At 42.9% G+C, this 17,621-nt stretch overlaps 1 protein-coding gene across 9 annotated transcripts in view; it reads left to right on the top strand.

Annotated features, from left to right (window-relative positions):
• znf423 (zinc finger protein 423) overlaps positions 1-17,621 on the top strand; it is a 170,371-nt gene that overhangs the window by 138,506 nt on the left and 14,244 nt on the right. For all 9 annotated transcript variants that reach the window (XM_051869699.1, XM_051869698.1, XM_051869697.1 and 6 more), the window contains 2 exons: positions 5,024-5,155; positions 7,723-7,838. In XM_051869699.1, the coding sequence (XP_051725659.1) occupies positions 5,024-5,155; positions 7,723-7,838 (248 nt within the window). The remainder of the gene's footprint in view (positions 1-5,023; positions 5,156-7,722; positions 7,839-17,621) is intronic.

The raw sequence follows: 17,621 nt of genomic DNA, 5'->3' as shown, positions 1-17,621 counted from the left end.
TTGATTCTGTGCTGTTCAGAGACCCGAAGCAGCAGTCGTAATGAAGAGTGTGATATTGACAAGACCTCCCATTAAGATTAACCCTTAAGCACGAAACACATTCAGTGCAAGTGAATGCAGTGGATTCTAACTACACAAGCTTTATCTATCTATCTATCTATCTATCTATCTTCTAATTTCAAGGTTTTTTAAAACATTTTTTTCAACAAACAAGTTTCTTTTGTAGTTTATTAGTTATTTGAATGTTTCAATTCATTTTAATTCTACTTCCTTACATTCGAATTTGAATTGCAATTCTGAATCCTGTTTGCAACCTTATTTCATATTCAATCCCAGTTCAATTCTGAGTGCCTCAAAATGGTGAAATCAACAAATTAACAGAATCTTGATTAGCAAGTTAAAGTTAATTAAACTTTTGACATGTTTATGGATGTCTACATGAATAAAAGCATTCCTTTTTCAAAGGCACAGACATTTGATAGTAACTTTGTCACCTTTTTGAGTACTGAGGTTTGTTACTGCTACAGAAACGCAAGAAGGCACGTTAAGTAGATACAACTTGCAGTGTATTAATACATTCACCTATATATTTTGCATATTTGTATGCCAGTATGTTTTTTTTTTTTATATATAGTCTGCATACACAGCACCAGGTTTAAATGTGAATTTCAGTGTCGACACGTTATAGACGACTATGGATCTCAGTGGCTTGCTTAAGCTCTGAGTCAATAGCCACAGTTGGTAGAAATTTACCACACTCATCCGTACACCAGCCTGAGTCACCAAGACAACCACACCAGCAGGGTAGACAGCGACGAATAAGCGAGGACACACCATGAGTTTAGACTTGCACAACGATAGCGGAGAAAGTAGGCGAGCAAAGAGGTGGCGTGCGCTTTGGATGGAGAGTTTGTTTGTTTGCTTGTTTGCATGAAGGTCGGTTTCTGCAGGGTAGAGGGATCCAGCGTCCTACTGTTATGTAATCTGATAGGAGATTCCAAGCTGGTCAACTCCATATGCCGTCCACGTTTGCCAAAAATATCTGGAGCCGGAGACTCCATCCCGTTTGGCAGCCAGATAAAGAGAGAGAGCGAGAGAGAGCATTCCGGAAATATTTGCTGCAGATAATAGGAAACGTGTGACTCAGACCGTCAGCCAGGAAAGAGAACGGATGAGTTAGTCGTGTCCCCCACTTTGCTCTCAGCATCGCCATCGGACTACATGTATATTTTGTCGAGTCAACGAGGGCTGGGTTTAACTTTTCGGGCATGAATGAAAGTTGTGTAAAGGAGACGTTGCGTAGTGAGTCAATGTGTGCGTGCACGGTGTGAAAGTAGAGTGATGGCTCCTGGGATTGTTTCAGCAATGCAGCACTCGTTGTTTGTGCGTAAGAAAGAAAGGAAAGAGTAGGAAGCGAGAGCTCTCGAGACCCCCCTAGCCCTGCAGTAGGAGTGTGTGTGTGTGCGTGCACTCGGTTTTGGCCCACATTGCCACCCCCACCAGCACGGGTCAAGCTCAGCACGCCGCCGCTTCTCCCTGCTCTCCCTCTCTGAGTTGCCATGGCAACACACCTTGAGCTCGCCCCCTAGAGAAGCCCGCTACCTCCACCCCCTTTCGCCCCAGCTCGCTCCCCTCCTTCCCCTCGTCTCCCACAGCTCTCCCGCTCTGCCTCTCTACCGCTCAGGCCATCAATCCGGGGGCCGGGGCCGCGGGCCTCAGGGCCAGGCGAGAGGTGCTGAGCCACATGGGATGTGCAGCTCCCATCTACACAGCTCATTTGTGTGCCAGTGCACGCTACAGGGGGTGATGGGTGGAGAGAGAGAGCAAGATGGAAGGAGGGAGGCACTCTCATATAGATGGGCCCGTCCCAGAGGAGCGGCGCAGGCCAGGGCGCCACCTGGCTCCCCCTGGTCAATTAGCTGGAAGCACATTGGCCAAGCTTTGTAGCAGCAGCCACTGCAGAGGCGCAGCGGCAAGGCGAGTCGGCCTGCTCAGTCGGTGGAATAACAACCTGGAATACCACATGAATACGTCCTTTACTCATTTGCTTTCCGCCTATCTTTTTGCGCGATCGCTGTTTTCTTGATTCGATCCTCTTGCCGTTTCTCTCTCGCACTCCCTCACCGCCTCCCTCCCTCTATCGATGTCCTGGAAAGCCCTCATCAGTGATTCTGCGAATGTGTGGCGGCTTCATGCCGTTTCTCAATTAAGATGCTGCATACCTTTAGAGGCGGCCAGTCTTCTTTTTTCCTCCTGTTCTTTCCTTCTCAATTCCAGTTAAATATTCTCTCAGACGCACATCCCTGCCTCTAGTTGCTCTTATATCTCTATTTTCCCTCCTGTTCCTCCCTCCCTTCCTGCTTTACTTAGCACAGGCTCTAATAAGCAATGAATACGGGGTGAAATTCTTTGAGGAGAAATGGTGGATGGTAAATTGTTTAACCTCTAATGTAAGCCACATATAAAGGGACGAAATCAGTTGCTTTCAATCAACCTTTTTTACATAGTGTCATGCAAACAACACTGTGTGTATATATATATATATATATATATATATATATATATATATATATATATATAATATAACAACATGCCAAGCATCAATGCTTTCCGAGATGAAGGGAAGGAATCTGAAATCTCTTCGGTTTGCCTTTCACGATGTGTCGCAGTGCTTGTAAAGTCCTTTTGTTCTTTTTTTAACCCCCAGTTAGTTTCAGTTATGAAAGAGCGTGTTGTTGTCATGCACTTCCTAGGCCCTCTGCTGCACTCTACACGTCTGTCTTCTCCTCTTTAGTGGTGTGATGGCTCCCCTAGCACACTGCAGTCCCCCTCTCTGAGACCTTTGTGTCAGCCTCACTGATCAAATGCTCTCCCTGACAGCACTAGTCTGGTTTGCAGTAACAAGCAACGGTAATCCCAACGTAGCCCCATCACTCTCTCATACAGACACACAAACACACACATACACACACAGACAATGAAGTGGAGAGCTTAGTGTTTCTGCGCAGACTGGAAAATAGATGATGGAGCATGTTCTGTACTTACTGATCAACTGCAGTTCTTTCGGAGAGAGGCTTACTTTTACTACACACACACGTGTGCGGAAACACACATGCTCACAGGCCCCTTGGCTACCATTACTTTGTGTTGGACAGCCCAATTATCCCTTTGCTTTCTGCTTTCTTTAGCAGAATTCTCTTCCTCTAACTCTCCTTCTCTCATTTTTCCCAATTTTTCACTTTGGTCTCGCTTCCCTCTCGTTTCTGTGCATGTACATATTGTTTGATCCGTTCTTAGCCAAGGAACAGATGTTGTCTCATTTTGTCAAAAAGGATTCATTCAGTTCATCTGCATCCATGCATTGGATCTTGTTTTGTACATAATATTACCCATAATAGGGTATTGGTATAAGCTAGTATTTTTACTAGAAAGCAAAGATACATTTTCTTGTATTCATAGATTGTATTTGGAGTATAAGTGTTTTTTCTCTTGTTTTATACATGAAAAATTAAAAAAAAAATCTGCCAGTGCAATAAGACAAAATACTCTTATATCCTTAATATATTATGCAGTGTTGCTTCTCAAGTAATTGTATTTTGTTTTAAGAAGTTTTACATATTTGAACTGGAAAACCACTAATTAAAAACTGATTCAGTTTTATTACTGATGTGTGTAAAGTATGTGGTTCATTCACAGCCGTGAACTGGATCTTGTCTAGTACAAAACATTCCTTTAATTACTGTAGTTCAGATTTTCCTCCAAAAGGCATTTGTCACACTAAACCCAGTCATAACCTCTTTCCACTACCGCTTTCATTCTCCTAAAAAGGAATCAATTTTACACTTGGTGTTGCATCCTTCTCATCCCTATCCTTGTTTGTTTGGTTTGCATCCGGAGAATGGATCTCATCTTGCATCTCGAGATGATCCGGTCTCGTTCAAACCCTGGCCCCCGAACTAGAGCAGATTTTCCTCCAAAAGGCATTTGACATATTAAACTCAGTCGTAACCTCTGTCCGCCGCTGCTTTCATTCTCCCCGAAAGGAATTCTCTCCCCCCTCCTCCTGAACGCAATGTCTTTTAGGAGGCAGTGGGGGAGGACAGACCAAAGCGGTGCCCTTGCCAATCCCCCCCCCCACTCTCGCTGCCCCCTCCGCCTCTCCTCCCGCTCCTTTCAAACGGGGATTAGAGCACCCTTGTGTGGGCCTTTGAGACGGAGCGGAGATTGGAATCGGCAGAGGTGGCTTTTGGAAGGGAGGGGTGGGAGGTGGAGGTCAGGGTGATGGTGGGGATATATGATTGAAGACTTTATTAACCCTCCGTGCACCCCGTAGCTCAGCAGCAGGACTCTTTGGGTCTGTCTGCACGGGCCGGCGGGGTGCTGTACGCTTTGAGAAGACAGGGGTCTGGGAGACGGCGCAGTGGTGGCGTCTACCATACCCCAGGGCTCAGTTAGGGGCTCGGGGGATCGGGGTGGGAGTCTGGCGGCGGGTGTCTGATGGAGCGCAGGCAGGCGGGCCGGGCTCAGGCCTGTGTGGCGGGAGGGTGATAAGACGAGAGCAGAGGCGTCCAGCCAGGACACAACGCCCACCTTTCATCTGTCCCACACCAGCAGGGGGCGGCACTGATGTCACTCAGGCAAGCTTAAAATAGAGCAGCGGGCAGAGGGAGGGCACAGAGCCTGCAGCACTGGGGGGGCAGCAGGCAATTACCGGCCGGGAAAGAGACGGCACTGGGCAGAGGAGGGGGAGGAGGGATGGGACGGGTGGTCATACTGTCCAGAGCTGAAGATTATAAGCCTGGGACCGCAAATGATGTGCAAGGACAGAAAGAAACAGAAAAATGACCCTGTTCGCTCGAGAGATCTTGAAAAGACTATGACCGTTCACTTACAAGACGGTTAATGTGTAAAAATGTCGTACCTTGTTTTTTGGCAGCGTGTGTCTGTGTCTCTCTGTCTCTCATTCTCTCCGTCTGACCCCGCTGGTGTGTGTAACCTGTTGTATCGTGCTCTTGTGTTGCAGAGGAAGGCATCAATCATGAGTGCAAGCTGTGTAACCAGATGTTTGACTCTCCGGCCAAGCTCCTGTGTCACCTGATCGAGCACAGCTTCGAGGGTATGGGAGGCACCTTCAAGTGTCCCGTCTGCTTTACAGGTGAGGGGTCCGGCCCGGGGGGTTGGTGGGGTTGAGGTCGTAGGGTCAGGGGCAGTCAAAGAGTGGGGGGAGGAGGGGGGGATACATACTGCCACTGATGACAGGGAAACTGCACTCAGTGTGTACGGTCACATGGTCATTCATGTGGCCAGCTGCATTTAAATAAGCACCATTTAACACATTCCTTTATGTAGGATAACATGCAAAACCACGTCTTTATTTATTTTTTTGTCATCTCTTCTCTTCTCTCTTCTTGTCTCAACCCTACCTGTTTTTTTGTTTATACTTCTCTTATCCTTTTTTCTTTTCATCCTGTCTTTCTGCTTCTCTTTTCTCATCTCATCTCACCCCTTCTCATCTAGTTTTTCATCTCATCTAATCTCTTCTCTTCATGTATTTTTCTTTTTTTTTGTTTCTTGTTCCATCTCGTTTCTTTTCTTGTCTCATTTCACTTTTTTAAGTCTTCTTTTCTTATCCTCTCATTTTATTTTTCAAATTTGTAACCTTTCTCTTATTGTCTTTTTTTATCTCATCTAATACGTCTCCTTTTGTTCCATTTCCTTTTTTTATCTTGTCCTATGTCTTTTCTTCTCCTCATTTATTTTTTTAATTTTCTGTTATTTTCTTGTTTTCTTGTCTGTTTTTCTCTCTTTTCTTGTCTTATTTCTTTACTTTTAGTTTTAATTTTGTTCTTTTTCTTTCGTCTCCTCTCATCTCATTTCTTTTATTTTTTGGTTTTCTCTCATCTTCTCTCTCTTTTTCTCCCCTTCTCTCCATCTCATCCTCATCTCCACCACTCACCCCCTCTCTCCCCCCTCCATTCCTCTGCTCCATTTCTCCTCCTTGTCCTGCTAATTGAACTGAATTAACTATTAAATTCATTGTTCATCCTGGTGAGAGAGGAAAGACCAGGCATGGACTTGCTTTGAGAACACGGATCAACTTATGGCTTCTGGAATTCATATAAGATCAGAAATATACACATATACTGTAAATACATACTAAATTATATAAATCAAGATCAGTTTCTCTAGACTTGAGATAGAAGAGCGATATTATGACACACTCTTATGCAGAAGCACACAATGGTTAATAAAGTTCAACGTGGCCAAGACAGGAGGCTGCGGTTGGTGCAGGCATCCTGCTGAGCTGATGCTAAAGCTAATGAGAGCTGATCTACCCGCTGTGATGCCTGGTGGGACTCATGACCCCTGGGCAGATCGAGCCCCTGTCAGACGTCCCACTTTCACTGGACCAGAAGGCACTGCAGTAGAATAGACAAACAAGAGCCCGCAGTTAACTGGCTTCATCAAATCATAACGGCCATTTTGTATTCTGCGAAGTATCTCATATGAACTACTAGCTTTTTCTGTAGGCCAGTTGTCATGCTGAATGTCTTTGAGGTAAGAAGATCCATTGGTTGAGTGAGTGTGTGTGTGTTCAGGAGAGGAGAGGTCAGAGAATAAAGGGCAGGTTTATAGAAAGGCAGTGTAATCCGCTCTCACTCTCCAGGGTAGGACCCTCCGCGTACGTGTGCATTTAGTTAAACAGGCCCAGTGTGTGTGCGTCTCCTCGCACTAAGTTTGAAAGTCACTTTGGACTGTTTGTCAGCTAACCTTTGGGAATCAGAAATCATTACTTGAGCTTGTCAACATCAAAGACCAGTGTTGAAGGCCAAATTGTCCCCAGCACTGCAACAAGCCAATCTCTAGATAATTTTGCACTCGTTTTTTATTCATTTCATCTTTTTCTTCCTTCACCCATTCCTTATTTCTCCTCTTCCAGTTCCATTTTCATCCATATTCACTGTACACTCACTTTCACTCCTCTATTCATCCTTCTCTCCACCCCTCTGATCAAATCATTTGTTCTTTTGCCTTGTCCGTCCCTTTGTCTCCCTCTCTCTCTTCCTCCTTGTGGATTAGTTCTCCGTCTTTCTTTCACCTTTACCGAGTTGTTTGGCTACACCACGTTCTTTTCCCCCTTTCCTCCCTTACAGGTACGCAGTCCTCTTTTAAACTTTAACACTATTCCTGTGTGGCTCATGAATAAGTAAGCGGATGCCTTCTCCTCCAGGGACGCTCAATAATTCATAGTCTCCACACACAGCAAACTTAAGTTTACTGAAACAAAAAAAAAAAAAAAAATACACGAACGGAATTTAAAAACCCGAGGATAGAGGAATGATTTATTGATAAATATCACAAGGTCTGGTGGGGATACTTTAGTCTGTCTCTGTCTCTCCCTCCATCTCCGGCTGTCATCCCCTGCTCTCCGATAAAGAGAGTTTGAGAGCTTTTCATTTGAGAACGCCCCCTCCCCCTTCTACTTTCCTCAGTGTCGACACATTGTCTCAAATCCAAAAAATTCATTATTTTTATTCTCCCTCTCCTACTCAAAGCGTGAAAGTTGGTAGTCATGGATTTTTCTTTTTTTTTTTTATTTCTCACTCAGGATTAGTTCTTAATCGAATCAGCTATTTTCACAGCCAATTCGCCATATACTCTTGGGTAAAGCGTTTCAGCCAATCGTTTGACTGCTGTTTCCCTTCTGTCCTTTCCCCCCAGTGTTTGTTCAGGCCAATAAGCTGCAGCAGCACATCTTTGCCGTCCATGGACAGGAGGACAAGATATACGACTGCTCCCAGTGTCCGCAGAAGTTCTTCTTCCAAACTGAGCTCCAGGTTAGTAATGCAGAATCACATGGCAGTTCTACAAAAGCATGTCTTTCTGGGATATGAGTCTAAAATTCTTTTTTGGCACATTTACTGTCCATTAATTTTTTTTTTTCATTCACAATATTCAACAATATTCCATGTGTCACCACATGGAGTCCTGGATAAACAAAACGGTTGTTTTCTTAAAGCTTCAAATGCTAAATATTCTACTGGGTAAAAATGGTGGATAAAAGAAGAGCAAACTGCAACAGATGTTTTCTTTATGCGCACGTCAATTATCAAAATAACAATTTGATGTAAACCATGCATTGTTACAGTTCCTAATACACTTACTCACAAGTAACTCTCTTTACTTCCCAAAGCCAATTTTTACTTACATTTGGCATAAGGAATGATAAGAAAAACTTGAATCTAGAAACAGCTATGTAGGAAATCTTCTGTGCCGTGACTGGCCAGTCGGAATGAAATATTCTAGAATGCTATGTAAGAACCTCTGATGTTCATGTTTTAATGTTTTCTAATCATATTTTATGTGTCATATGTGCAATGAATCTCCTTGTAGTAGCAAAATGTGTGACGTTTGGAGTATAGTATTGTGTAGTCGATCTCAGTTAGCCCTGATAGACACAGATGTGACACAGATCACAGCTAATAAGGGAATTAAAGGGGAAAACAAGGTGCATCCTCAAGCCAGTAACGATTAGACCCATTACTCTGCAAATCAATCGCACCACCTGCTGTGACTGCTGGAACTCACATTCATCCACACACACACACACGCATCGTCAGGGCAGACAACTGGGAATGCTGTCCCGGGCCCACTCTTGCTCACATTTGCAATGCATATACAAAAACACTGTAATAGACATAGTTCGTAGATATTGTGTACACAAACACACACACACTAGTACAGTCGAAACTAGTAAAGGATTAGTTCACTTTCAAATGAAAATTACCCCAAGTTTTACTCACCCTCAAACCATCCTAGATGTATATGACTTTCTTCTTTCTGATGAACACAATCGTAGAAATATTAATAAATCCTGATGCATCCGAGCTTTATAATGGCAGTATGCATTACCAAACGAGTATGAGCTGAAGAAAGTGTCTCCATCCACATCCATCCATCATAAACATATTCCACACGGCTCCATTTTTATAGTATTTTAATGCATTTATTATTTTTATCTTAAAGGTATTCTGTTTTCTGCATTTTTTACTATAATGAACTCTTTTGGGACTGTGTTGGATCACATCCAGTGTAAAATCAAACAAAACAATTTGAGAACCACTGTACCACTAAGCTCTATATATGAAGGAATGTACACTAATCACAGTTCAGATGGCCTTGAGCAGTTAGAGATACTGTACAGACAACTGTATGCCCTACAGGTTCACGCTCAAGTTCACAGCACAATCTGATGTCTGACAGCTCATCAAAAGCCGTTTGGCTACTGTAACAATAACACACTTTGTCCACTTGACATTATTCCTTTCCGGATGAGTCTCTGTTTCTCTCTTTCTCTCCTTCCCTTTTTTATTCTGTTTCTTTTTGTCTTTGTTCTGTATCTGTTTCTCTTTCTCTTTCTGTCTCTTCTACTGTGATAGGTGTAGTCTTTCTCTCTCTTTTACTGAATCCTTTATCTGAGTTCCCTGAGGGAGGCCCTGAACCCCTCCACTCTGAGACTGACACACTCACACACATATAGTCTTTAGCAAGTAAGCACTGCCGCACACGTTTACAAAGCGCTGCCACACTGTACACTTTTTGCTATAACTTGTAACAGGTATGGCACTGTGGTACCCAACGTCTCGTTCCTTTTGGCATGACTGTATGCCTTGATGTGCGTTCACACTGACAACGATCGCTATTGCTGACATAGCCTCAAATCACTTCTTACTGATAATGATTGACTTCTGGTCAGTTTGTCGCTGCTAATCACTGTTGATGTTAACACACTTTAAGAAGTTGTTCATCGATGCTTTTAAATATAAACAGCCTTTATTGTTGTTGTTTGGTACCACAATGCAGTATGGTTCTTTGTTGGTCAGGAGTTTTGTGTCTTCATTGCCCAACAAAAAGATGTTTTTTGTATAGAAATACAGACATTCTAGTGGCTGTGGTTTGATTTAAGCACCTCTGGATGTTCCTGGCCCGTGGTAATGATTCCCAGAGGAAGCAGACATGGCAGAGCAGTGAGACACATCTGCTGACTCAAGTTTAGCTGGAGATATCACAGAGCTGTGAGGTGAAAAATAGTATCAATTTTAGCACCAACACAAATGCAGACATCTCAGCCAAGCCTAAGGGCCAAGCAGGATTTAAATCTTAGACACACACACACACACACGCACACACACACTTTCCTCCCACACAGTCCCTTCTAAAGGGCTAGAACTAAATGTGCTGGTTAAAAAAGTTACTGCTAACCGGTTAATTCCCCTTTAGGGACTTGTCTTTAGTGGTGCAACCTTACACTCTTATAGTATCAGCACTATATTCAGTATTGTTGAAGAATTTTTAAGACCATTTTTGGAGGTATTTGTGGATTGGAGTATTGAGTATTGGAGTCGACCAAATATAATACAGTTTAAGAATCTTAAGAACCTTATGAGCACTCTCATTTCCATTAAAATGTGGTCATATTTACCGTTGCTCTGAAAAATGTCACAGGCAAAATCTAGTCACTTTAATAGGAATCCACGCAATCTGGAATTTTGCACACGAATGAAACATTTCCTCATAGAGATTCTTCAGGTTTTTCACAGGAAATTGCCAAGTAGACAATAGACAATGGACCTTTTTTGCACCGCGTGTGACCGCGCCTTTAGTGTTGGTGTTGGAGCCTTGCAGTTGGCAGACATGTCCCAACTAAAATGTGCTAAAACTAACAGTAATCTTACTGTACTGCTGCTTCTGTAGTTGCTTGTAGTTTGCAGTGGTCAGAAAGTTTTTGCTGTTGGAGCCTAAGCAGTTCATGCACATGTCTGCACATGGCTTTAAATTGATGCTAAACCGGGTTCTTACCTGACATCATTCAAACTCTTTATAATTCCTTCTTCCAGCAAATTCCTTTCTAGCAAATAACCTGTAACTGAACAATTTTTTTTTTTTTTTTAAGTAATTTTATTACTTATTGTACACAATTAGCTAGGTTCTCACTCAGATATTATAAAAATAAAGACCAGAAGTTTTGTATTGTATGCAGGGCCATCCTTACGGCGGGTGCAACTGGTGCGGGCCCTGCGCTTAAGGGGGGCCCCCACCGAACCGGCCGAGGGGGAACCCACCAACTCCCATAAACCCTCATTCTCCCGGCATGCGAACGGACAGAGGGGGAGCCCCTGCTTCCACTAACTCACACTGGGTTGGGCCCTATGCTCAGTAGTTCCATAATTGTATGTGCTGACCCAAAATTGGCAGTTTTCTGGGTCCTGTTAGGCTCGGCTTAGGTAGCAGAGCTTTAGGTGTGAGTTTCAACCTTTCTCACAACATTTTCCAACCCCATTTCTCTCCATAAGTGGCAAACATAAAGGCCAAACATAAAATATAAAATGTGTCTGCTGAAAAGTTAACAATAATGTTAATATACTGTTGCTAGGTCAGTGGCAGTATATGAAGGCAACTGTTTCTCTCTTGGTCTCTCTCTCTGTGCTGATTATGGGGCAGACAGATTGAGTAGGGGGAGGACTGTGAATAACTCAGCCCACAGTGGCTGCCACAGGCCACTGGGGTCAGCTGCATCCTGCCCTAGCCCACGTTACATTCATCTTTGTGAGCTATGGGCCACCATTCCTGGAACCCCCTCCAGTACCCGCCTGTGTGTGTTGGTGGGTGGGTCTTTATAAGTAGCAGGGAGTGAGGTTAATAGCTTACTCAGGTCCATGACTTAATATTTTAGGGGCTTGGGGGTGTGACCTAAATCTCCTGCATGGCTCAAACACCCCACCTCTCCACGTGAGCCCCCGGCCGCGGCGTGACAGTGATATAAGGCCGGCGGCGCTGGGCATATGGCCGGTCAGTCCATTTAGCAGCAGGGGGAGCGCTGGACCCTGTCGGTCACTGTCTGCCTCACCCCGAGGCCGGCCAACCGAGATACTCGTACCAGCCCATGGCTCAGCGGGCGTGCCCCATCACTCCCGTCTGCTCCGCCCCCCGCATCCACTCCGGGCCCACCTGAGCGGTGACGGAGGTGAGGAATAGAGCAGTCAGCCGCACAGACAACTCCGTTCCGATGTCCGGGTTTTACCATGCTCATGCCCAGGTGAAATGAGACTTGAACGTGTGTGTACGTTGTTAACAAGACTGAATGGATGGACGGGCATGGCCTGTGTGCCCTACCACACATGCCCTCCCAGTGCGGTCCCACTCTGAGTTAATCCTCGCCTTCCCATGAGCCTTCGCAAGACACGTTACTGTATCATCCCCCTCTCCCTTATGGCAAACTTTGCTTCCATCCTTTATCTTGTCTCTAATTCTTTCTCTCGTTCGCACTCCCACCAACTCGCTCCCTTCCTCAAACTGTTTCCAACTCTCTCTCTCTTTCTCTCTCTCATTCGCCTTTTTATGTCTCTCATTCTTTCTCCCTTTCCCATTTTCTTTTTTCTAGCTCCCAGAAGAGCCAGCCCCCATGCATATTTTAGCCCCTCTGTGTTGCCCCCACCCACCCCTCTCTCTCCGTCTCCCTCTTTCCTTTCTGCCTCTCCCTGGTGCCCCATAAATAGTGCAGATGTAAGCTGGTAAATAAGTGATGCTTCGCCCCGATCAGCGCAGCTAGACCTACTCTGCTGGATCCTCCACTCCTTTGTTAGAAACTTCAGAGACTTTTTGTGTGAGCAAGTGTGTGTGTGTGTAGATTTTCTTTCAGTTGTTATTTTGTTTCCCCAGGTGAACTCCCAACCGCCCACCCTTCGGCCCTTCCATAGGCACTGCTGTCACTCTCTGACAGCGCGCCTCATTTTTACACACTACCGGTTCTGATTGAGCCCTCCAGGGGGCGCCGCATTCCCCCCATGCCCTGTATCCCTTCCCTGCTGGTATGTGTGTGCGCACGTGGGTGTATGGTATTTCCTTTAGCGCTGGTTAATATTTAACTGTACTCAGCAGTTTGGATGGATGGGTGAGCGAGTGAGAGTGTGTGTATGAATGAGGGAAGGAGGGGGGTCTTTGCACTTGTTTGTTTGTTGATGCCTCCTTGTCTCTCCTATCCCCCTCCCCCCCACCCGACATTGCGAAAGTGTTGAATATTTGAGGGATACGAGTTCTCATACAGCACTGAGTGGAGTGATGTAAGGAGGCGGTGTTCATCGGAGCTTACACACGCACTCGCTTTCTCACACACTTTCCATTTCTCACAGAGGTGGAGGAAGAGCTTATATGATTTCGAACTACAATTCATATTCTGTATTGCACCTATTGGAGATGAGGTTTCTCAACCTTGTAAGCAAGCAGTCTCTACTATTATTGGTCATATTTAGGGTTACAGGTGTGTTCAAATCCCTAACCCTAAGTATTTTAAGGTTACGTATAGACTACTGTTCAATTTTGGGGTCAGATTTTTATTCAACAAGGATTGATTGAAAGTGACATTAAAGACTTACTTTATCAAAAAAAATCTATTTTAAATAAATTCTGTTCTTTTGAACTTTCTATTCATCAAAGAATCTTAAAAACAGTGTTTCAGTTTTCACAAAAATTTTAAGCCACACAACTGTTTTCAACATTGATATTAATAAGAAATGACAATAAGAGACTTCTTTCAAAACATTAAAAAAAAAAAAATCTTACAACATATTAGTCTAGCATAGCCAGACCTTCAGACTGACAGCAGTAGGTCTGGACTCTATCGCAGCTTTCATTAGCCAAGGACCGCCCAACAGTACGTTTGACTGACATGTACAGCAACCAATCACAGTTCGTTTTGTTCCGCGTCATGTTTAGGGGCGTGAAAATGTAATGTAATCGATGTCTCTACAATAACAGACCGGCGTGCCTCTAATAAATTATTCATTCAAGAACATTGTGCATGTTTACTGCAAAAATGGAGCCGCGAACTTCACATACTTTTGAAAATCCAGCATTTAGTTGATCCTGGTAAGCGTTTATTGTCACAGTTGTAAACACAATGGCGTTCTTCTTCCACGAGGGGGTTTGGCGTCACGGCATTTGTATCCAGGCGGACCGTTGAAGAACGTGACTCACACATCTCCCGGACATCCTGTAGAATTCAACCAACCAGATGACGACTTCAAAAATCCTGAAGTGTTTCCAGTTAAGTGTGCCATATGCATTAGACGTTCAGCCAGCGGTCCGTGGGCGTGACGTCTGAGGCTGAGACTAATAAAATATAGACCAAATAAAAAGCAATACACACAATACACTAAAAAGCCACCAAGAACACCTTAGCAACAACATAGCATTGTGCTAAAAACACAAGAGGGCAAGAACCACTGACATTTTCTTCAGAATATGTCAAATCTGGCTTAAACTAGAATTAATTATTAGCATATGATCAAACAGGCAAATTTTTACTCGTGTAGGCTAACCCATATTAAGCAAATGAGTGAGTTAACAAGTGTAGAAGCTCCAAAAACATTCATAGAATCTGTTCCATTATGTGTCATATCAGAATTGTAATGTACGTGGAGAGTTTGTCTGGTGTGCTTTGAATCTGGTTTTGTGTGCTGTAGATATTGATATAGGTTTCTATTGTGATGCTCAATTTTATTAGTGCCAGTGTGTGTGTGCGTGTCCCAGCTGCCCTTGCGTCTGGAGTGGCAGTGTACGTTATTAGAATGGGGATCTGGGGGGCTCTCTTCAGAGCCCTAACCCCAACACACACACACATGCCTACAGCTCCTCAAATCCACCTTACCTGCTGCTGATTGGCTGGCTGGTTGAGGTGTTGTCAGGGGACTGCAGTATAGTGTCTCCAGCTAAAGCTATGAGCCCTGTGTTTAGAACAGCTCCCTCTCGAAGACCACGACATCCGTGAGTCTGCAACCACGCACTGAGCCTGAAGAGTCCCAGGCCCCGGATCTCTGAGAACACGACAAATAGCAAATTTAGCCAAGAGTTAATAATGAACTAATAAAACCTGCATTCAGTTATCTAAATATGTAGGAAGTTGGCATACCGAACAGGAGCATGTACTGTAAGAAGTGTCTCATGGTGTTATGAACTTACATTGCCAAACTGTTTTTGATTGAAATTCTCCAGGCAGTGGGTGGCTGGTGGACGTTGGAGTAACTAGAATCGGAGAGGACATGTTTAAGTTGTTTACCTGTTTGCATTTGTTTTGTTGCTTTGCCCTTGCTGAGACGCAGATTCAAACAAAGCTCCGGCCTGGCGAATTCAAATCAAAAACACTCACCATGGGGCGGCACTAATCTTCAGAGTAAATCAACACATTCGCATTCATTTATTACAACGTGGGACATCAGTTTCGGCTGCGAGCGTGCACGTGCGTGTTTATGTTGAGATAAAAATGAAGTAAATGCCTTTTTGCAAATTTTCCAGTGAACCCACCCACACTCCTGATTCTGTCACGAAATACCCCTGCTTGGAACAATCTATAAAGTGGAGGAAAGAAGGGAGGAGGACGTGGAGGGAGAGAGAACTTCAGCGGGATGGCACATAGGGAGATATGGTGTCTGCGCTAAATTAAATAATTTGGGGACTGGCATGAGAGGCAGAGAGAAAGGGAGAGAGGGAGGGGGGTAAGGAAGAGCGAGGAAAAAAAGAGAGATGTGTCCACTGGGATCACTATAAAGCGTTTTCTCATATCCGTCTCTCATGGTAGCCTGTTCCTTTAACGCACAGACAGAGCGAAGGATATGTTGAGACGCAACATGAGAGAAAGCGAGCTGAAATGAAAATGTGAAGACAACAGAAGAAGGAGGGGGTGTGTACAGCACATGCCCCAGTCAGATATGACAGTTGAGCAGGGTTGTGCTGTGGCGCTACATCTCTGCACTGCGTGGTGTGTGTTGTTGTCTCGCGTGTGGGTTGCCAGCTCGGGACTGGAACTGTCGTGGCTGTGACAGTGACGTATGAGTCTAAGCGCTGTCGGTGAGATGACTCTCGCAGCTCGACACTCTCAATGCTCGACGCACACGCGTGCGCATGCACACTGAGCGCAGCTGTGATCTGGAGGGTTTGGGAACTGTGGATACTTCACTCTGTTTGCCTCGCTCATTAACATAGCATAACAGATGAGAAGACTTTATCTTAAAGGAATAGTTCACCCAGAAAGGAAGATTCTGTCATTATTTACTCCCACATGCCGCTCCAAACCTGCATGATGACAATATATTTTTTTTTTTTTTGTCCATGCAATGAAATCGATAGGGACCAATGTTGTTTTAGACCCCATTGACTTTCATTGTATGGTCAAAATCTTAGTTCAGTTCTTTAACATTCTTCAAAATATCTTCTTTTGTGTTCCACAGAATAAAGAAAGTAATTTAGGTTTGGAACAACATGAGGGTGAGCAAATAATGACAGAATTTTAATTTTTGTTGAACTACTCCTTTAAGGCCAAAACTTGTTCATTTTATTCATTTATTCATATATTTCAATACATTTATTCAGATTTTTCAAAGTCCTGTAACTTTCTTTATTCCCAGGTTTAAAATTGGCAAGATTTTCAGTTTTTAGACATTGTTATGAGTCTTAAAGTAATCCAAAAATGCTGTCATTATTTACTCACCATCATGGCGTTCCAAACCTGTATGACATTCTTTTTTTCTGTGGAACACAGAAGATATTTTGAAAAACTATTTTGTTTTGGACCCCATTGACTTTCATTGTATGGAGAAAAACATTCTTCAAAATGTTATATTTTGCGTTCTGCGGAAAAAATAAACTTATACAGGTTTGGAATGACATGAGGTTGAGTAAATAATGAAAATTTTTATTGTTTTAGTGAAATTTAAGGCAAAACCTTACAAATCTTATCGAAATGTATCAAATCTTTTATTTATTTAATTTACTTGCCTTTTTTTATTTTGTACATTTATTTTCAGGTTTAAATTAGATTTAGATTTAAATTAGGTTTGAATGAGATAAATTAAATCCCAGAATTTTAATGTGGTTGCAGACTTTAATGACAAACCATTTGACTTTATTGTCAAATTGCTTGTTTAATTTTACCATATTGTAACCGGACATGTTGTGATAAAATCACAAGTAATGCTCCTTAATGTACACTACCAGTCAAAAGTTTGGAAACATTACTATTTTTAATGTTTTTGAACGAAGTCTCTTATGCTCATTAAGGCTGCATTTATTTCATAATGAACACAGAAAAAACAATAATATTGAGAAATATTATTACAATTTAAAATTATGGTTTTCAATTTTAATATACTTTAAAATATAATTTATTTCTGTGATGTAAAGCTGAATTTTCAGCATCATTACTACAGTCTTCAGTGTCACATGATCCTTCAGCAATCATTCTAATATGCTGATTTGATATTCAGTTATTATCAATGTTGAAAACAGTTGTGTTGCTTAATATTTTTATGGAACCTGTGATACTTTTTTCAGGATTCATTGATGAATAAAAGGTTAAAAAGAACAGCATTTATTCAAAATATAAATCTTTTCTAACAATATAAATCTTTACTATCACTTTTTATCAATTTAACACATCCGTGCTGAATAAAAGTATTATTTCTTTCAAAAAAAAGAAAGAAAAAAAATTACTGACCCCAAACTTTTGAACGGTAGTGTATATTGTTACAAAAGATTTCTATTTTAAATAAATGCTGATATTTTTTAAC

The sequence above is a fragment of the Ctenopharyngodon idella genome, chromosome 18, assembly GCF_019924925.1.
Source record: "Ctenopharyngodon idella isolate HZGC_01 chromosome 18, HZGC01, whole genome shotgun sequence".
Taxonomy (NCBI): Eukaryota; Metazoa; Chordata; class Actinopteri; order Cypriniformes; family Xenocyprididae; genus Ctenopharyngodon; species Ctenopharyngodon idella.
Note: the sequence above shows the minus strand (reverse complement) of the source record. Positions and strands in the feature narration are given on the sequence as shown.